At 38.9% G+C, this 22,454-nt stretch overlaps 1 protein-coding gene across 1 annotated transcript in view; it reads left to right on the top strand.

Annotated features, from left to right (window-relative positions):
• The window catches only part of LOC140492521 (FERM and PDZ domain-containing protein 1-like), a 31,756-nt gene extending 15,368 nt beyond the window's left edge, over nucleotides 1-16,388 (top strand). Inside the window, 5 exon segments of the mRNA XM_072591452.1 lie at nucleotides 3,479-3,574; nucleotides 3,660-3,842; nucleotides 5,906-6,044; nucleotides 10,539-11,387; nucleotides 14,071-16,388. Coding sequence (XP_072447553.1) covers nucleotides 3,479-3,574; nucleotides 3,660-3,842; nucleotides 5,906-6,044; nucleotides 10,539-11,387; nucleotides 14,071-16,388 — 3,585 coding nt within the window.
• Nucleotides 16,389-22,454: the final 6,066 nt, after the last annotated feature.

The raw sequence follows: 22,454 nt of genomic DNA, 5'->3' as shown, positions 1-22,454 counted from the left end.
CAAAAACATTGTGGATCAGGTCCAATTCTGGAGACTTGAGAACAAGTAACTTGGTTGATGTTGCAGTGCAGTAATGAGGGCATGCTGAAATGCTTAAGGTGCCATCTGTTGAATGAGTCATTAAACCAAGGTCCCTTCCTGCTCTCCGGAGATTTCATAGAATGGAGTCCCTCCAGTGTGGAAACAGGCCATTAGGCCCAACAAGTCTACACTGTTCCTCTGATGTGTAACCCACCCTGACCCATTCCCCTATCCATGACGCTATATGTACCCCTGATTAATGCACCTAACCTACACATCCCTGAACAATATAGGCAATTTAGCATGGCCAATTTACCTAACCTGCACATCTTTGGATTGTGGGAGGAAACTGGAGGAAACTTGCGCAGACACGGAGAGAACATGCAAACGCCAGACAGACAGTCTCCCGAGGCTGGAACTGATTCCGGGTCCCTGGCATTGTGATAGCTCTCAATGAAGAAAACAAGCAAAATAATTATCGTTCATTTGCACATTACGATTATGGAATCTGTTTACTGCACTGTGTACAATACTGATCACCATATGTATGGAAGGATATTAATGCATTGTGATTAGTGTAGGGCTTTACTAAACTGGACCTATATAGGAGTTTAGATGAGTCAGAGGTGACTTCATTGAAACATGTAGGAACATGTGAAGAGGTTATTATCCCAAGTGCAAAAGTTTCTAGTTTTATACTGAAGGGAAAATATTTCCCTTTACACTTTAATACTGTTGCTAAAGCAGGCCGGTGTAAAGTGTGAATGTTCTTTGCCTTCTAAGAATCAGTGAAATGTTTATTTGTTACTTATTAAAGCCTCTTAAATATGTGTCTGAGTTGCATTTCAGATCACATCTGTATTCGTGAATTATTAAAGGAGGAGAAAATAAACTTTTGCAGTTTTCTCTGTTTCCATCTCCTGATGCTGTTAGCTCATTCCGAGTTTTTGGTTTTGCTGCCATTATTCATTCCTTGGTGCTTTGTCCAAGTGGCCTTTCCTCATATGGGAACCTGGTCGTGAATGGTTGCTGTATTCAACTGTAGGGGGCATCACAATAAAGCCCTGTCATACCCAGAGGAAAAAAAACCCATAAAACTGGCAGATGACACATACTGGTCTGCCCCTCTTGTAATCGAGCTTCATCGAGGGCCGAAGGGCCTGTTCTGCGCTGTATTGAAATTAAGCTTCATTGTGTCCAAGGATCACATTTCTTTTTAAACTCTCTATTTTCTCCATTTGCCTCCACCTTGAATCCAGCCTGAGTTAATGGCCCTCATAAAGGGCAGAATCTGAACTGTTATCCCTTAACCCAAGGTCATTGAGGCCTGTTTAAAGGAATGAAAGACATGTACTAAACAATTTTCTTTTTCACAAAACAAGTCACAAATACTTCAGACCAAGTGAACCTGTTTTGAAATGTTGTCATTGTTATAGGACAGGAATCCTAGCAAACAATTTCCACAAAACAGGCTCCCACAAACAACAACACGATAACTAACCAAGGTATCTTGATAAAATGTTGGCTGAGTGGTAAATATTGGCCACTACTGTTCTTTAAATCGTACCATGGAATCTTGTTTAATTCTCTTTGTGGAATATCTAACATCTCAATCATAGAAAAATACAGCGCAGTACAGGCCCTTTGGCCCTCAATGTTGCGCCAATCCAAGCCCACCTAACCTACAAGAGCCCACTATCCTCCATATACCTATCCAATGCCCGCTTAAATGCCCATAAAGAGGGAGAGTCCACCACTGCTACTGGCAGGGCATTCCATGAACTCACAACTCGCTGAATAAAGATTCTGGATTAGTGGTGCTGGAAGAGCACAGTAGTTCAGGCAGCATCCAAGTAGCTTCGAAATCGGATGCTGCCTGAACTGCTGTGCTCTTCCAGCACCACTAATCCAGAATCTGATTTCCAGCATCTGCAGTCATTGTTTTTACCTCGCTGAGTAAAGAACCTACCATCAAAGGATGGCAGCTTTGTCCCTGAAGAACATTAATGAAGTTTTCCCAACAATTGGCAATAGATTTATGATCATCACTAGACTCTTTAATTCCAGATATTTATTGAATTAAAATTTCACCATTTTCCATGGCAGGATTCAAATAGTTCACAGGGCATTATCTGGGTCTCTGGATTAACAAAACAGCAATAACACCACTAGGCTATCACCTCCTCTATCAGTCAGCCAATCATTAATGCGTGCCTGTAAGTTACTTCTCATCCTAAGTGCTTCAAGATAATCTTAGCACCAGTGCAGAATTATCCTTTATCCTGATTCACCCTTCGATTTTTTTATCCATATACTGCATTTTAATAACACTTTTACAATCCCTGTATGGTCTCATACTTCTCGAGGAAACTTTTCCTACTTGACCTCCAAGTCCATATCCTTTTAACCTCGTCATGTGTTTGTCTTTTCTGCTGCTGTATTCCTCAATAAGAGACTTCAGTTGTGTATTTTCCTCCACTGCTTCTACCTCTGCTGCCCCTCTTTAGACATCCCCCTACTCAGCTGTGAAGTGATGTAGGAAATTCCACTGTAACCAGCACTATTAAGTTGAAGCTTGTTGGTAAAGAGTGCTTTAAACAAAATTGCTTTCTTGGGAATTGCAGTTTCAAAGATGCATATTTTATAATTAGGTCAAAAGTTTTAATTAAATCTTCTCATATTGTAAGCCCAGTTAAGCATTTCAATATTTTTGTGTATGAAAGATTGAAGTTGATCAGCCCCTGAAATTGCTCATCATTATCTATCAGCCACTTTGTGATCCCCAGCGTTAACTGCAGACGTTCAGGACATTACATTTTAGGGAGGAAAACTAACTGTTCACAATATAAAGAATATCTTTGATAAATTGAGCTTCATGAATATACATTGGTTATTTGATATTAAAACTTTTTTTTGTAAAGCAGTTATTTAAATCCATGCAACAAAGATAAAAGATAAAATGTATTCTTCACATAGATTTTCCATTAATTTCTTTCAAATCAGAGGAAGTGTGCCTCGTTGTTTTATGATAATAAACTCAACTGGATTAGTTTGGTAAATAATGGAATCAAAATGTGAAGATGGCAAATTAACTAGACATCTGAAAATTCAGAACTATAATTATGTCTGGGAAGGAAATGCTGAAAATCATGTTTTTTGCATTGAAGGAGAGAATTATTGTCGGGTCTTTATTAACATGCAAGATTGAGTTTAAAGAGGATGTAATCACAGGGCCATACCTGCTGCCAATGCATAACCTGATTTGCTGATAGGTGTTGTCTGTCATTGTACTGAATCACTAGTTAGAAAATTCCAGGCGGGATTCCCATTATTTTCCATTGAATGTCTTTGACCATTTTTGATAAATGTTGCCAAAAGTGCAACGCTGCTGGGGACATCTTTTCATTAAAATAACTTTCCATGCCAGTATATTAAAATACACTCATTCTGTTTGAAGCAACTGATATCCACGGCACAAGTCCGGCTGAATTACCTGAACATACTGAGTGATCTTCGAGCATATGGAGGGAAGACCTTTAACGCAACCCTTCTGGTACGTAGGGAGAAACAGAAACCTGGCTCATTTTTTTAAACTCGACTTTTTTTAATAAGTTTCTAATGAAATGCAACTTCTTCAGCTGCAGGACAGAGAATCATTTATCACATTGTTGGTCGGAGCCAAGTATGGTATCAGCCAAGTTATTAACAGCAAACTCAATATTATAAACCAGTTAACAAACTTCAACAACATCCGGAAGTTGGAATTGACCTTTGAGTGTGAGAAGGTCAGCATGGTGAACATCTACCTGGTGGATGTGAAGGTAAAGGCTGTTGATGCTAATTGCTTGCTTGGACAAGGGCTTGGTACATTTTATAATACAGGTTGTTGTCTGGTCAAATCCTTGATGCTGTGACCTGTGCTGCAATAACAGTTGTTTAGCAATTATTCCTATCCTCAGTTTGCTAATGTTTTGCAATGAAGTTACTTGGGAGTGACTCTTACCTTTGCTCACTGTCAATCAGACAGCAGATGCCTTTAGTACTTACCCGCACTGGCACCTCCATGATCCCAACATGAAGAGACCTGACTGCAATTTAACTCGGGCCTGAGCTAGGGAGGCCTCTGCATATTTCCAGCCAGGCCAGGCCAATCTGATCAAGCCCAGCAAAGTGAAGTGAAGGAAAGGGAGGAAGTACCAAGGACATTTACCAAGGAAAGATGGGATTTCTGCCTGTCTGCCAGCCCGTCTTGCCTGTTTTCCCAGAATGCCAGTGACACTAATCTGCTGACACTGGAATAATTTCCAAAGGCAGCAGTGACTAGGCCACTGCAGACCAGAGGAAGGCAGTCTCTTCGAGTCATAATTCCTGCCTCTCCAATTACAAATTAATTCTATTCCTCAGAATCATTCAAGCAATTTCTCCACCACGAGGTAAGACTGACTGGCTTCTAGCTCCTGGTTTATCCTTTGCTCCTTTTTGAATAACAGTACTACACTGGCTGTCCTCAAGTCCTCTGACTCTTCTCCTGGGCCAGACAGGTATAGAAAATTATTGCAATGTCCCTGATTTTGTCCCTGCCTCACTTACCAACCTGGGATATATTTCATCCAGCCCTGGACATTTATCGAATTCTAAGCCAGACCACTCAGAGCTCTCTCTGTCAATAATAATTTCTTGAATTGTATCACAGACCTTCTCCCTGTTTTCTGTATGCATATTGTCCATTTCACAAGTGAGTACTGTCTCATAGTATTCTTTTGGAATCCTACCTACATCCCCTGACTCCCTGCACAAATTACTGCTGTAGTCCCAATGGCACTTCTCTTTTACCCTAACTGTAAACCAGTTTAGGATTTCCTTCTATTTTAATTTTAGTATCCTTTCATGTCACCTATTTGGTCTCCTATTCTCCATTTTAAGTTCCCTCTTGAACATTCTGTACTCCTCTAGGATTTCAGCTGTTTTCAGCCCTGGATATCTGCCATAAGTATCTCTTTATTCTTTAAATCCATTGCTGTGTATCTTTAGATATCTAGGGCTCACAGGATTTAATGGTCTCACCCCTTCCTTTATTGGAACATGTTGGCCCTGTACTCTCCATATTTCCTTCTTGAATGCGCCCCATTTCTCTGTGACAAATTTGCCTGAAAGTTATAAGAAATTGTTGCATTTAAATATTAATGATTAATTGAACTCACCCCACTCCTACATTGGAACAGTGATGGTATCTGAAAAATAATCCATGTTTGTAAAGTGATGTCTAGTGGCTCTGAAATATGCTATATAAATGCAAAGTTTCCTTTCAGGAAGTTGGCAATAGTTAGTACTTGACAACATCAAGACATTTTTAATGATGAAGTTTAGGTTTTCATAACACAATCCACCTCTCCCATTCAGAAGAGGAATAAATCAAACCCCAGATATTATTCCAAACTGTAATAAATGTTGTTAGAAATTTGCAACCTTTTACATTTGCTTTCACTTCTCCTTTCACTTTTTTTTTGTCTGTATCCAAGCAATTTTTCTGATTCTTTGTTTCTCTTTCTGAGCCCAATTTGACTAATTCACCTGCCTTCTCTATTGTTCCTGCTTCTTTCTCAATCCTTGAATTTCGTGGTTAAAGAAATAGATTGTTTTATCCAATATTTGCCCAGATCTTAGATTCCCTGTTGCCCTCACTTATCAACTCGCAATTTCAGCATTGTACAACATTTTCACGCTATAGATTGGAAGGAAAACAAATGAGGGAAAACACTGCTCCCAGCAAATTCAAGGAAGCTAATGTTGAGCAAACTCTTTAAAATGAGTGAGTTGATATCATTTTCAGGTTAGGTCTGTTAGTGGAAAAGTTTAATTACTGACTCTGTGTTTTTATTTACAGTCTCTGACATTGTTACTGGAAGCTCATCATGCTAAAGACCTTGTGTGTTTGATTGCTGGATATCATAGGCTATATGTGAACTCAACAGACTCCATATTCATCTGGCCTAGCAACTATCAAAGTCAGACAACTGAAGAAGGTAATACATTAGTCATTTTTTTAAACAATAAGAATCCCAGTTTTATTCCTGCCATACCTTTGCCCAAGAAACACAGAGAGTGATAGATGCCTGGAATGCAGAGGTAGTAGAGACAGACACGGTAGATTAATTTAAGGTGCATCTGGACAGATGTATGAGTAGGTGGGGAGCAGAGGGATACAAATGCTTAGGAATTGGGCGATAGATTTAGACAGTGGATTTGGATCGGCTCAGGCTTGGAGGGCCGAATGGCCTGTTCCTGGGCTGTAAGTTTTCTTTGATCTTTGAAAGCAAACTTCCAAATGTGAATTTTGTTTCTATTGTCACCACCCCCAGGCAGAACTATGTTTTCTCTGCCATTTGTTAACACTCCAAATCAGACAGGGATGTTCTGAATATAGAGACTGATTGAATCCTTGGTTAATGTCAGGTTTTGTTAAGTGGCAACCTTTACATCCTGTGTGAAAGTTGCAGTTTCAAGTAACACTTGAAGACTCTCTCACTGACTGGATGCTGAACATTAAGACTTGGGAAAGCTTAGATAATTCTGTGTACTATTTGGAAAAAAGGGAAGAGGTTTCTCCTGGTATCTTGGTCTTTTGTACCAATCTTGGTGACAAGATTAATTATTGGCCACAGAGAAAAGGCATCTCTAGGTAGATTGAATCTCCTTTCCAGCTTTAAAGGGAGATGAGTGGGTCTGAGACTAGTATTTTACAATTTAAAAAGGGCAATTATGTATGCTCGAAAACTGCACACCTAAGATGAACTGAGACACTAAGTTCAGGAATAGACTCATATAGAAGTAAAGGTAGATATTTAAGAGATATTTCAAAATAAGTATATTTAAGAGTAAATGTATTCCTACTGTAAAAAAGAAGTTGCAAAGGAAGAACAAACCATCTATGGCCAACATAAGAATTTAAGGAAGGTACTGAGATTAAGGAAGAAGTATAATATGATTAGCAGATCAGATATTGGACAGAAGATAAGGAATGGCATAGAATGACAACAAGATTAATCAAGGGAAAGAAATTAGAGTATGAGAGGATGCTAACTAGAAAAGGAAGAACAGATAATGAGTTTTTACTAGTATTTAGAAAGGAAAAGATTAAGTAAGGTGAGTGATCCTCTTGATAGTGAGAATGGGGAGAAATTAATATATAATAAATAAATGGCAGTTGAATTAAAGAAATATTTGCTTCTGTCTTCACTATAGAAAATACAAAAACACTCTAGTAATAGCTGTAAATCGAAGGGAGAGAGAAACCTGGTGAAATTACAATTAAGAGGGAAGTGTGATGAAGCCAACAGGTAGACCTCTGGGCTGACAGGCTTTCAGACCCATTTGGACTTCATCCTGGGTTCTTAAACAGAGGGACCAATGTGAAAGTCGAAGCATTGATGTTGATTTTCCAAAGTTTCATAGATTTGGATAAGGTTCTATTGGATTGAAATGTAGCAAATGTTATGTCATTATTCAAGAAGGGAGGGAAAGAGGAAACTATTGGCTTGTCACAGGGTAAGTGTTGGAATCATTACTGAGGAGCTTATAGCTGGACACAACTCTAGCTATTTGGGAAGAATCAGCATTATTCTGTGAAAGGGAAATCATGCTTAATCAATTTATGTCAATCTTTGAAGGGTTAGCCTATGCTTTGGATAATGGAACCGGTAGAGATACTATACTTGGGTTTTCAGTGGGATTTGATGTGCCACATAAAAGATAATTGCACCAAATAGGACCTAAATATTCACTTATTTGAATGGATAGAAGATTGGCTGGGTTCAAGTCCCATCTGATCCAGAGATGTGTAATAACATCACTGAACAGGTTAATTAAAAATATCTAGAAGATTGACCGGCTGACAGAAAGAGAGAATGTGTTTGAAAAAGCTCTCTTTCTGATTGGCAGGATGATGAGTCCCAGAAGAATCTGTGTTGGGGCCTCAGCATTTATAACAATGATTTAGATATGGGGAGGAAAGCCATGGCAGCTAAATTTGCAGATGACTCAAAGATGGGTGGGGAAGTATGTTGTGAAGAGGACATAAGGAGTTTTCAGATGGGTGTCAATCAATTAAATGAGTGCCCAAAAATTAGATTCTAGATTAGAGTGGTGCTGGAAAATCACAGCAGTTCAGGCAGTATTCAAGGAGCAGGAAAATCGACATTTTGGGAAAAATTTCCTGCTCCTTGGATGCTGCCTGAACTGCTGTGCTTTTCCAGCACCACTCTAATCTAGAATCTGGTTTTCAGCATCTGCAGTTCTTGTTTTTACCTAGTTGATTTTAACCCTACTGCGAATCCTCTGCAAGGATGCCTGCATTGAAGAAGTTTTCCTCCTCTCTCTACAAGAATTTCAGGAAGTCCCTCTCACTCTGCAACTCCCAGGTCATTTCCTCTGCCCTGAAGCTCTTCAACCACATCCTGAAACAAAAAGCTCTATTCCTGATGAAGGGCTTTTGCTCGAAACATCGATTTTCCTGCTCCTCGGTTGCTGCCTGAACTGCTGTGCTTTTCCAGAGCCACTCTAATCTAGAATCTAGTTTCCAGCATCTGCAGTCATTGTTTTTCCCCCGCCAAAAGTTAGGCCAATGTAGTATAATGTGGAAAAATTATTTAGTTTGCAGGCAGAATGAAAAAAAGCAGAGTTTTACTTAAAGTAAGAACAACTGCACCATTTCAAGGAGCAGAGATATCTATATGTGATAGTGCATAATTCACAAAACATTAGTTTGCATGTGCAGCACATAATTATGAAGGCTAATGGAATGTAAACATAAAGGTGTTTTGCTTCAATTATCCAGGGAATTGATGACAGTACAGGTCTAATATTTCAGGTAGTTTTGGTCTTCTCGATTAAGGAAGACCATAAATGTTTTTAAAACAGTTCAGATGAGCTTTCTGAGATTGATACCTGGAACGTGCAAGTTGTCTTATGAGAAAAGGTTGGGCAGACTGCCTTGTTTCCTTTGGTGTTTAGAAGTGCAATCCTTGACAAGTTGGAAATGGAAATAAAGTCTCCTCTTGTGGGTGAATCAAAAATTAGGGGTCACAGTTTTTAAAAGAATACAACCTTTTAGAGCAGAGATGTGTGCTTTTCTTTCAGATGGTTGGTGGGGGCTGCGGTCATTAAATCCTTTTTAAGGCAAAAGTAGATAAATATTTGTTAAGCAGGAGAATGAAAGGTTATCACATGGAAGTGGGGAAATGGAATTTGAAACACAGATAGATTAGTTATGGTTGTATTGATTGGCAGAGGAGGCTTCATTGTCCAAGTGACTCACATCTGTTCCCAAGTAGTATGTGCTTACATAAAGCCCTACTTTTTCTATTCGCTTTCAGTTCAGTCAATTTCCTGAATGTAAAGGCTCAGATTCTTTTCTCAGTGTACATTTCCTGCTATGACATATCATCCACACAATTAGTAAAGATAAACGGCAACTCACCCACCATCCTCTCAAGGGCAATTGGGGATGGGCAATAAATGTTGGTCATCCAGCAATGCCGTCATCACATGAATTAATATATGAAAAAACACAGTGTAAAGGACAGGAGGACTCTTCTCTCCGACACTTTGAGATGTGTGCAGATTATTAGAAATCGAGGTTAACGGACTGTTCAGCTCCTGTGGGTATTGTACCTAAGGGATGGTAATAATTTTCATGTCCATGCCAATCCTTCCATTAGACTGATCAGTTCTGTGGAGCATTAGCGAGGTTTGTGATTATTGGCATCACTTTCAGACAGTGACTCTTTGCAATGAAGTTATGATAGAAAATAAACTCATGTCAGTTTAAACATGTTTCCCTCTCAGAATGATATCAGTAGCAGATATCTGAGAGAGAGTTCAGACACAACTCACATTTTCCAATGGCATTGCTCACTCTGACTTTATGCCAATTAGGTGAGTTACAGTTGCTGATAAGTCTTGTTAAAATTCCAGAATGTAGGAACTTACATTTTATTATATGTATCCATAGGATCTAGAAAGTCTTGAAAGCTTATGCAAGGAATGTCTCAATCAGAAATATTGATCAAGAAATAGGATATCAAATTTTATTTACTGTAAAAGTTACTACTTTTCTTTTTACATTGTGAGTAATAGCCTGGCACTGTATTTGAGTGGTGTCCTGAAGCTGAATGAACATGTACAATTGGTATGACTTCAATATTGAAGCTTTAACAGTTAAAGACTCCACCCCAGGTATTTCCTTCAACCAACTCCTTGCAGACAGTAATACCCTGTTTACGTGAAGAAACTTATCCAAACAAACATTTTCAAGCAAAATAAATAACCTAAACAGAAAGGAAGAGCATAGAAGTTAATCATTGAAGTTTTTATAATTTTTTTTATTCATTAATGGGATGTCATTTATTGCCCATTAGTAATTGCCAGGAGGGCATTTTAAGATGGCAGAATTCAGTTTTTAAAGAAATATTAGATGGTTCCTTCATCTGACCTTAGATGTACCTTATTTTACTGTGCAGGTGACGAAGCCCGAGGATTAAGTGATTCAGAGTCATCATCAGACATTGAGTCATCATTAGACTTGTCTATAGAGCTCCACAAAATGAGGAGTGGATTCTTACAGCCTCTGACTGAAGAAAATGAGGACATCGAGAACTCGGAAAGTGAAGCTACAGACAGTGACTGCTTACGGGAGGATATCCAGGAAGAGACCAGTTGCAGCACAGGGGATGTGTCTGATCTGAATGATGAAACAACAAGTCAGGGAGGAGACTTTTGTGAAAGAAGCTGTTCTGCCGACTCTATGGACGAACTGCAAACGGAGACTTCAATGAGCAGCACTTCAGGTCCACACTCACATGGTGAGATTTCAGAAGATGATGACAAAGATTCTATCGCTGAAGAGAGTGATGGTGAGCCAGTTACAAAGAAGCACTGTACCATGGAATCAAAAGACAGTCTTGAACAACCTTCAGCAGACTCCTTAGCCTCTACTCCGACCCTTTCTAAATACATTGCAAGTGATATAAAGGTGGTTTGCTCTATTCCTGACCTCAGCCAAAGTGAGAACCCATGCACTGCAGAACTTTGCAACCAGTGCCCCAGAAACGAGGGTGAGAGTTATGCACAAGGGGACAAGTCTTGGAATGTGACAAGTCGTGGCCTGCTCACTGAGTTACCACCAATTCCTTTTCCAGAGGAACCAGCTATTGATGGGAACCTATCCAGTGAGGTCCTCACTATCCCGATTCTGGCTCCTCCCCCTGGCTTTCAGGACAGCAGCTCTGATGACGAATTTTTCGATGCAGCTGAAAAGTTTACTGATGTGGAATGTTCAGGTGACATCAAATTCAGTGGAACTGAAGCAGGTAGGTCTGACAGATGACAATCAGGTTTCCATTTACTTCCACTTACTCCATACAACAAATTAAATGAAATCCAAAATATATTTGAACACATTTTCAAACATACTTAAGAATGATGAATAATTAAAATATTTTCTGTGTTTATTTTGATTCACTTATTACATGTTACCAATGCACCTTTATATACCCGACTAGTGATGTCACATGAGGAACAGGTACTGAGTTCCAGTGATGTGAAGAATCTGAATTAAACAGGCAATGATGAAATTATTGATGTCTTCACAAGTTAAAAATTGCATCTTCAGTTATGAATTCAATTTAGTCCCATTGTTGAGCTCATTTGAAAAAGTTAATTTTAAGTAATTGACATATCTGAGAATTATAAAGCTTAAAATCTCGAGACAATTAATCCCTGGTAAAGTCATTCCGTTTCTAAAGAAATAAACAGACAAAGCAATTTAAGAAAATTATACTTCACTAAAAATAGAAGAATTCACGAAAACTTCTTTCTCCAAATTAAAAGTTTTTTCCCTTAGTATGTCTTTGATCATTTTCCAGACCAGTTTAGTGAAATCCTGGTCACTATTATGGAAATACATTCCTGCTGATACTTTTTGAATCTGCCCTGCTTAGTTTCCAAAACCAAAATCCAGAACAACCCTTGATCATCACAAAAGGGGATAAGAACAACTGTTCCCTAATGTCTTTTTAAAAAAAACACAGGTTTTGGAAATAAGGACTAAAAATATCCGCAGTCCTGTTGATATTCTGAGTTGTGGTCTTGTCAGGCACTTATCCTTCTGGAAATCGAAATACAATCCATTCATCAGTTCTCTTTTATCCATGGGACATGTTCCTTCCTCAAAGAACTCTAATAGATTGGTTAAATGTGATTTCCCATTCACAAAACCACGTTGATACTACCTGATTATTGAGAGTTTATCCAAGTGGCCTGCTATAACTTCTTTAATAATAACTTCTGACATTTTCCCTATGCAGATGTTCAGCCTGTCATTCCCTGTTTCCTGCCCTCCTCCCATTTGAGTAAAGAAATTACATTCACTGTCTTCCAGTTTAATAGAAGTTTTCCTGAATCTCAGGAAATTTAGATAATTAAAACTAAGGCAACAACTATCTCACTGTGGGGGGGTGCGGGGGGGAAGGGAGGTCCCCGAATTACGAACATCGAAATTAGAGACACTAATGTATTCAAACATGATCCTGGGATTTATTAATTTTAATTTTAAAGATCTGATAGTTGGAAGTTACTTACAAATGGTTATTTTACATTTTCCTGCATCGCACTCTGACTAGTCATTTCTTTTAAGATTCTTGAATAAAGTCCACCAGAACCTGAGCACATGGCAGGCTGCATCTCCAACAAATTACTCAATACCACTTCTTTGCTAATTGTAAATAGCTTCCCATCTTTTCATTTTATGACTTGTAGCTGCATCTGAAATGCTATTTGTATACACAATAGCGAAGACCGGTACAGTTTCACTAACATTAGTGAACCATTCGGGCATTTTTGACTACCTGGCAACTTTTACTAGTAACCTTTTTCTGTGTAGCCAGCATAAATGACCTTGTTTGCTTCATTAAGCTCCCACCTTGCAATGGTGGATTTTGGTCTTAGAAACCTTTGGAGTAGCTGCCCAGACATATAACCGGAGCAGGAGAATCAACGTTTTGGGATTTCCCGATGAAGGGCTTTTGCCCAAAACGTCGATTCTCCTGCTCCTCAGATGCTGCCTGACCTGCTGTATTTTTCCAGCACTACACCCTCGACTCTGATCTCCAGCATCTGCAGTCCCTCCTTTCTTCTAGATCTACAAATTGTGAAGGAGGGAGTCGGCCATCATGAATCACAGCAACATTCTAGCAAAGCTTGACCTGTTGAACCTAAGCAGAGCAAGCAGAAGTGCCATTTCCTCAGAACACTAGTGGTTGGCTCCTAACTGCAACATAGCTTTCATTGAAAAAACAGAAACGACATGTTGTGGAGTAGCTGAAACTGTCATTAACCGTGTAACATTCCTTGTTGCCAAGCAGCCAAACCCTAGTTCAGTCTACTGTCTCAAAGAGAGCTGAAACGGTAGACTAATGTAGGAAGATAGTGTTGTAACTATCGACAGGATAGTGGACATTTAGCAGCATGATATTCTAGATAAGGTTGCAGAACAAGAGTACATTTGTGATTTTGGTATATCTTCCCATTGAGGCACAATACTGGCAAGGGCACAAGCATTTAACCAATGAATCCTTGTTCCATTGAAAAATCCACTTATAAAAATTCACCCTAATGTGCCCCTAGAATCACTGGAATAAATCATTTCAAGGGGCAACTCTCGTACAGTAAAGACATTTGCTACGCTCACTATAAAATAGAAAGGAATATAGAAACTTGAAGTTTTGCTCCTTATCCGTTATTCAATTCATTTTATTTAAGATAGGACAGTTCCTCTTTGTACAGCTCTATTGGTATATTCAAGAATTTATTTCAAATATAGGTTGAAAATCAATTAACAATGGAGGCCAATGATTACATGTATATGCTAAGAGTCATGTAGATGAAAATTAAACTGCTCTGTTAACTAGCAGAGTAGTCACTGTTGTTTGATGTTTGGAGAAAGGATAAACAATATGTCCACAAATTAAATATTTTATTTTGTTTTCTTGGTAGAGTTGGAGTCTGCTAACATTAAGGGGATTGAAGCAAAACAGAATATGCAGATAAGTCCAAGTCCTTATGGCACAGGACTGGACATCAAATCTGTTGAATGCATCAAAAGTAAAGCAGAAGAAATAAAATACACAACTACAGGAAAAAGACATTTTGCATCTGATGACGTATATGATGTAAAAGCAGTTGAATTGCAGTGTCATTCAAACAAAGATGGAGATCATATGTGTTGTTATGAAAAGGAACATCTTATGACAAAAATGCAGCGATCACTTACTCTTTCTTCTTTGACAAGTATCGAGAGTGAACTTGCCTTGTTGGAAACTAAGCCTATTGGTCCATTAAAATCCATTTCCACCTGTGCCAATAAAAAGGTCCAATCAGATTTAATGGAAATGGAGCCAGATACCATGGAAACGAAGTCAGTCACAGAAACAATACCAGTCATTACTCCAGTTTCAGTTAGACGTTACCCATGTGATTCAGGCATGAGAGAGGAATGTGCTTCTCATACAGAGACTAAAGTAGGAGAAAAATTAAACAAACTTTCTCTTAAAGCCCAGCTGCCTGGAGCTGACTGCACCAATGTGGAGGAGTGTTCAAGTCCTTCAGGAGTAATTCTAGAGCTTGCTCATGCATACTCACAGAATCTAACAGAAGATAAGATGCATAATGTTACCACTGTGTCTTGCGCTGATGAACAACAAACCATGAACACAATTAGCATGAAAGACAAGGAGCAAGATGAAGCAATTGTCAAAAACAACACAGTCCTAGAAATGGGAGATGAACATGCTCAGTGGATGGACAAGGATCAAAGTGGAACTGCATTCAGGCAAACTTTATATCAAGTAAACTCCAAGGAAAATATGTTCATCTCTGAAGAAGTGGTTAAAAATAGTCAAAGACGAGGATCATGTTACCAAAATGATGATGGCAGTATAACTTCACAGCTATATTCTATGAAGTCTACAGGAGATCTGACAGCACTGTCAGAAAACTCAGTACTGGAAAAGAGAATCTCCAGCAGGAGGAACTCATCTGAGACAGACAAAGGAAGCAAAGATGCTTACTCCCTTGACATATCCAGGTTACTTCTGAATTTAAATCGAGTCTCCTTTAAGACATTCGGCACGGTTAAACATTTGGGATCACCACACTTAGAACCAAAGATTGAAACTTGCGCAGTGAGGTCTCTTTACATTTCTAAGTGCAACACAGAGCCTGCAGAAGACAGCTCAAAAGATTACTTACCAAAAACAGAACAGATCTCTAACCAGACTGAGGCAAGTATAAATGAGATCAGTACATCGATAATTTGCCCTCAAGATAGAAACCTTCCTCAGGAAATATCTTCGCTGACAAATACACCAAGGCAGCTTTATGAAGTAGACAACTCAATCATTCAGGAATTCTCAACTGCAACTCAGCAAAATAAATGTCCCTCCACCAAACTGAGCTGTCTCCAACAAATAAAAGATAAACACAGTTTGAATGTTGACTCCAGAGTTCCAGCTGTCCTCACAACTGACTTGGATAAGGAAACAGATGAACAGCTCCCAATGGGTGATAAGAGCACATGTAGCTGTAAGATAGTATATGGGAATTGTTTTAGAGCACAGGGCACTGATGTTGATGACGAAAGCAAAGATTTAGCATATTCCATACAGCAGTGTTCACCAAAGACCACCCCACCTGATTCAGGAAACCACCTCTCTCAATACCTCACAACATTTACTGGGCGAAGTGAGAAATCCATGCTTACCTGTTGTTCCTTTGATTTTCCTAAAACTGATCTTACACCAAAGCTTGAAAGCTCCATTCTGTCACAATTCAAGGCTAAAAGATATAGCATGCCGAATGGATTCCATCTGATACAGAACGATATCATGGAGCTACTCAATGTGCTGAAAGAATTCCCCAGAGAAAGTCATATTGAGGAAGAATGTGCAATACTTACTTCATCAATAAAGGAGAAATTATATACTGAAAGTGGAAAACTGATGTCTGCTTGCCAGAAGGGCATTAAAGTAGACCAGGCTCCTGTGGAGATGCTCCTGGGAGTTTCTGAAAGTTTCCAGGCCCTCATACAGCTAACAGCAACATGTCTCCAGTTCACGACCTGCATGCATTGCGCAGAACGTCATGCCGAAGTGGTCAATAACTTAAAAGAGGTTTCTTTGACTTATAAAACCTTTGTGCAAATCTCTGAGGATGCATGCAGCAGGAAGTGTGATGACTTAAGCATGAAACTCCTGGCTCAACAGTGTACTGCACTGACCGCTGGGGTTTTCTGCTTGACACAGCCATTCAAATAATTCACCCCTGAAACAGAAAACAGTGTTTGTAAAGTTTGGGACATGAGAGAATATAATTAGAAAAATCTAAAGAAAGATGTAGAATTGTGTGACAAGTACATGACATGCACTAAACTCATCCCCTGGAAAAACATGTGTACTACAATATGACACATTGATTGGCATTGGCCACATGACTAACAACAATCAGAACTGATGCAAGACATGTCCTGTTTCTAGGGTAATATAGTACTCTGCTGATTCTTCAGACTTCTATATAGACAGCATTTTAATGCTGCCCTTTCAACCTGAAACTGAGGTCTGAATTCATTCCATTGGCTGTTGGGATCTGAAGGTTTCAGGGGCTTCCCACGTGTTACCAGAGAGGACCAGGTCATGCTACAAAATTTCATATCATTTGATATGAGTTGATACCAAATAAGCAATCTCATCCAGAGGGACCCAGTTGATAGCTCTCGAAATGAAAATATTATGTCTGCCTACGTGTGTCTGTGCATGAGTGCATGAGTGTGTGTGTGTGTGTGTGCGCTGAGGAAAGAAGGTGCTGTCTTCAGACTGTTGATAAAGTAGGCAGTGAAAAATAGTTTAAATATAAGAATTTTCCCTTAGTATCTATCTCATGTTCTGTGTGTTTGATATTAGCACTAGATATTTTAAGCCGTAGAATGTTTCAGTCTTTTTAATTTGACATTGTTTGTTGCAATAGAAAAATATATGGTATTAAAGAATCCTATTTCCATATTACAATGTTAAAGAGTGATCATTGGATTTTCTCAGGATGGCGGGAGACGGGTTGCATTATCTATCACTTGCTAGGGTTTACTAGAAAGACTTTCTTAGTTAGTTGATATATTTGTGTAATTTCTATCTGAATAGAAAGAGGCTAGGATTTTAGGATACAGAGATTAAATGGGCAATGCTGCGAAAGATCATTAATTCTCTCAGTGGTTTATAACAACACAAAAATTTAAGCTATTACCTCACCAATTCTTTTGACATGCCAATGCTGATTATATCAAGATAGAAGCCATTATTTGTCACATACAAGACTGTAAAAATTCTAAGTTTTTTCGTAGTTATACACATGGTCTGGGACTAACTCCTTGATGCACAGCACTGAAAGAGCTCTTGAACACAATTATGTTATACTGAGGCTGACAATTTGCCCATCATTAAAACTAAGGTATTGAAAATTATCGCTTGCAATTCTGGGTCTACAGTTTCCGTACAATTATCAGTCCCTAGATGGGGAGTGTTGGTTTAAGGAATCACCTTTGTGATAATGGATGCCCAAGACAGCTTTTAATCAGAAAAACTTCCTTGTTTTTTCTTTTAATGGTTCAAAACTCATACAACCTTGAATAAAAAGGCAACAAAGACTATACTTTCACAGAAGCACATTGTTGCATGTACAGAGAAAGTCATACTTTCAAACATTTTATTTTCTCTTTCAGCTATAATTCACATAAACTGATCTTTGCTCCTACAAGCAGGAAGTTGCATTTTTTTCAGTGACCTATCACTGGAGAGTTGCATAATCCAAGAATTAACAGTGTCCTGCTGGCAGTCATTTCCTCACTAATCATTGATGGTCAATTTCCATGGGTTTGGGAAGAGGAGAGAGTCTCAACATGTGGTTAAAAAGCCATATTCATTCCAGAAAATGACTGAAAATATTGTTTCTGCTATTTGAGGATTTCTGTAGGGATATTTACAACTCACATTTACATTGATTTTTACAGGAAACACATATGATGATCCCCTGCATAAGTGACCCGATTAGCTCATGCTATTACAGTAGCAACAAATTTTACAATGGGTGATTTAAAACTCAACTTTGTCTTTATAACCTAACAAGAGTGGGGGAATTCAAAACTAGGTGAGAGGAGAAAGATTTAAAAGGGATTTGAGAGTCATATGTAGAATGTACTGCCAGAGGAAGTGGTAGATACAGGCACAGTTACAAAATTTAAACAACATTGGACATGCACATGATTGAGGGATAGGGGCCAAACACAGGCAAGTGGCACTAGTTTAGTTTGAGAAACTTGGTCGGCATGGATGATTTGTACCAAAAGGTCTGTTTCCATGCTAAATGACTTTATGACTCTAAATTAACATGTATTTATTATTATTAAATAGAACTGTGATTTTAGACATAATCTATGGGGACCACAGACATGTTGCAGAGTTCCATGTGGTTATACAGTTTGAAGGGTACCTGTCTGCATTAAGCACAGCAAGGCAAAAATTCAATCCTTTATGTGCAGGATTTGAACATCCATTGTTCATTTCATTCTACTCCAGACACTAGTCATCCAGCCCAGTAAACAAATCAACTCTTAGAGAGAGATATGAAGCACACCAATAAGATCATTATAAGGGACAAGGAATAATCCTTTGAGCTTATGTTATTGATGAGCATGAATTCAATATGAGTCTTATTCTCAGATTTCTACATAAATGGAAGTTAGTGAAATTCCAGCTGGAAATGACAATGGCCACACAGTAAGTCCATTCAGATTGACTAGAAAGACTGTTACAATGATCAACCAGTAGGTAGGTTAAATGAGTGAACCAAATCAACCTAGGTTGTAAAAACACTTTCTGGTATTTTATTTACAAAGGAAGAAATATCAAATTTTATGAGAAAACTAATATATAATTTTGTGATGTCAAAATCTGTCTTTGCACAATTCATTTCACCCAAATTGCTCTTCATTTGTCAGGTTCTCACTTTCTTCTCACACAAAGTACTGGTTCAAAGAATCAGACTGCATCGAAGAGGCCCTTTGGTCCATCAAGTATGTGCTGACAAAGCTACACTAAACCTACACTCGTCCCATAGCTTTGAATATTATGACATTTCAAGTCCTCATTCAAATACTTTATAAAGGTTGTGAAATTCATTTGAGGTGGAGTTCCATTGAAGAGTGTACAATTTTGTTGAGTGTAGGGAGAATGAGTGACACGAGGCTATCCTGGCCATGAGACCATTTCCAGCATACTCCCTACATCTGACATTGCACCATGGTTGGCTGTATGGTTGGGGTGGAGGGCATTGAGTAATAATCAAAGTATGAACCCCAGCCCTTCTGTACTCTTTAGGTCAATGGTTAAAGGTCAACTATAAATTAAGAGGAATCCTGATTCCACTGATTTGTTTGTCATCTAATAATATTCATAGGTTAAGGACCTTCCTGGTCTAATTATCTCATGAATGTTTAAGAGGCATTTAGACAGACACATGAACAAGCAGGGAATAGTGGGATCTGGGCAATGTGCGGATGGGATCAGTTTTGAATGACAGAGCTATACTGTTCTGTGTGTAAATGTATGTATACTTTACACTGAGGAAGAAAACAATGAGTTCATATCAATTTTTTTCATTTGCAGTAAAGCAGATAACCATGATTTTTTTTTTGATAATCACAGCACTGCCCTGAACCTAACAATGCAGAAATACAACAGAAAGGGCCTCACTCATATATCATAATGTGATTAAATTAAACTATCTAAAGACTGGAAGGGTAAAGTACTTCCATATCTGATGCCTTTGTTTTCACCAGTTGCGGAGGAGGAGCGAGCTAGAATCCAAATCTAGTCTTTCCAGTTCGAGTACAGTCCGTTCTGGATTCAAATGTGCAATATTGCTCTTTATTCAGCTCAGGCTAACACAAAATTAACAATATCACATAACATTCATTAGTAATATCTTAGTTTTCATAATAATAGTTTTCATCTACCTGTTTAATTTTCTTCATTGTCTCAATTCTTTTTCTGTAACCTTATTCACCCCCCTACCCATCCATTCTGCTTTGGTCAGAATGGAAAATAGGAAATATCCCATTGATATAGTATGATTTTCCAAGGTGGAATTAAACATTAGAACAAGAAGTTTTATCTGTGTAGTGTCTTTAATGAAATAAAACATCCAAGATACTGCTCAGGTACATTATAAAAGAAAATTGATACAGAGCCAGAGAAGGAGATCTTGCGTCTGATGAGGTAGCATCTAAAAGGAGGCTAATGTGTTCAACCATGGCTAGTCCAGGTGGATGAGGAGGGAAAAAAATTGATATTTTTCACAGTCAGACAGAACGCCATTGTGACATTGATAAAAGCCATTTCAGTAATGTGGCAGGGTGAAAAGTTGGTTGGAGGGATTTTAACACATATGCAGTTTTTTTTTTGCCACAACATAGAGGTTGTGAAAATTCCCAAACATCAGCAATTCCATTCCTAAACCTGACACTTTTGATTTTCATGAAACACGGCCCAAGCTTCGTCTATTTCTGATTCCCTGGCCATTTAAATGATCTGAATCTATTTGACTCCCATTTCGTTATCTCCACTGTCAGGAACCCAGAATACAAGGAGCAAACCAGAAGTGTTTCAATGAATTTATTTTGGACAGCCAGGAGACCTGAGTACCCCTGTAGATTTTATCTTAGGAGACCATGGGAGAGGGCAGTCAGATTATCTTAGAGGGGTATCCATTGCCCAAGAACCCATAGGATTCTAAAGGTGGGCAGGAATTATCAAATTTATCAAGGGATTACATTTTTTTACTCATTCATGGGATGTATGCTAGCCAGACCAGTATTTATTGCCTATCCTAAATGCTCAAAGAGCAGTTAAGAGTGGGGCCTAGAGGCCCCTGTAGGCCAGACTGGGTAAAGGGTGGCAGATTTCCTTCCCTAATGGACATTAATAAACCAGATGAGTTTTTACAGCAATAGTTAAGTGGTTGCCTTTAGACTGGAATAGATTGGACCAGATTTCACCATCTTCCGCATGGGATTTGAATGCAAGTCATAGATTCTGATTATTAGTACAGTGATATTACCACTAACTGTATAAATGTTTGTTTGTGTAGAGTTTCCACCTTCTCCCTGTGTCTGTGTGGGTTTCCCCCAGGTGCTCTGGTTTCTTCCCACAATCTAAAGATGTGCAGGTTAGGTGAATTGGCCAAGCTAAATTGCCCATAGTATTCAGGAATGTGTAGGTTAGTTGCATTAGTCAGGGGTAAATGTAGAGTAATAAGGTCGGCAATGGGTCTGGGTGGGTTACTCTTTGGAGGGTTGGTGTGGACATGTTTGGCCAAACTGTAGGAATTCTATGATTCTATGATAAAAGATTAAATTTAGGAATTTCAATGTACTGAGCTTTTTTAATCAGTGTATCATTAATAGACACAATTTTATTTTATGTCAGCATGGCTCCTGAGATTTTCCCACTGTGTATACTAGTTAAGTGTACATGCAGCAGGGAGGGCAAAGGATTGTGGCCATGAGTTGGCATGTTGACACTGTGTTGGCATAGGGATGATGAAGGGGTGAGTGAGGCACGGGTTAGCACTGGATTATGGGGCTACAGAGGAATAGGATTACAGGAAGATTGAGGCAACATGCGAATGGATAAAATGACATAGGATGGCACAGAGAGTATGAGAGGGGAATGGGGAAGTTATGGAAGTGTGCATAGGGTGTTAGGTGACATGGATTAGCATCTCTGGTACAAGGGAAGTAAATATGGGATTTTGTGAGGGGAGGGATGGAGGTTGGTTTTGGTTTAATTAGTTTTTTAATTAATCTTCAGCACAGCTCCAATGCACAGAGACAAACTTTGTTCCCAGCCTAACTCTGCAGCCAATAACAACCACACTCATTCCCACCTTCCAAAGAACCCAGACATCCTGAAATGAAAATCCAACCTCCTGAGCTAGATTTCCCAGGTTGAGAAGCAGAAAATGTCCCATCTGTGCACTCTTCAACCAGAAATCAGGCCAACGGAGTTCCAGGGAAGAGGGATGCGAATTTGGGAAGTAACTACACATTTTAAGACCTGGAGAGAGAACAAAGACCTTGGAGGTGGGATGGTAGTTTGAGTTTTTTTGAAGGAGTGATGGCAGCAGATTTAAAGGAGTTTCAGGACCTGAGAAATCATAGAACTATAGATTCCCTACAGTCTTGAAACAGGCCAGTTGGCCCATTGAGTCCACACCAACCCTCCAAAGAGTATCCCATGCAGACCCAGCACCCGTATCCCCATTACCCTGCATTT

The sequence above is a fragment of the Chiloscyllium punctatum genome, chromosome 2, assembly GCF_047496795.1.
Source record: "Chiloscyllium punctatum isolate Juve2018m chromosome 2, sChiPun1.3, whole genome shotgun sequence".
Classification (NCBI taxonomy): Eukaryota; Metazoa; Chordata; class Chondrichthyes; order Orectolobiformes; family Hemiscylliidae; genus Chiloscyllium; species Chiloscyllium punctatum.
Note: the sequence above shows the minus strand (reverse complement) of the source record. Positions and strands in the feature narration are given on the sequence as shown.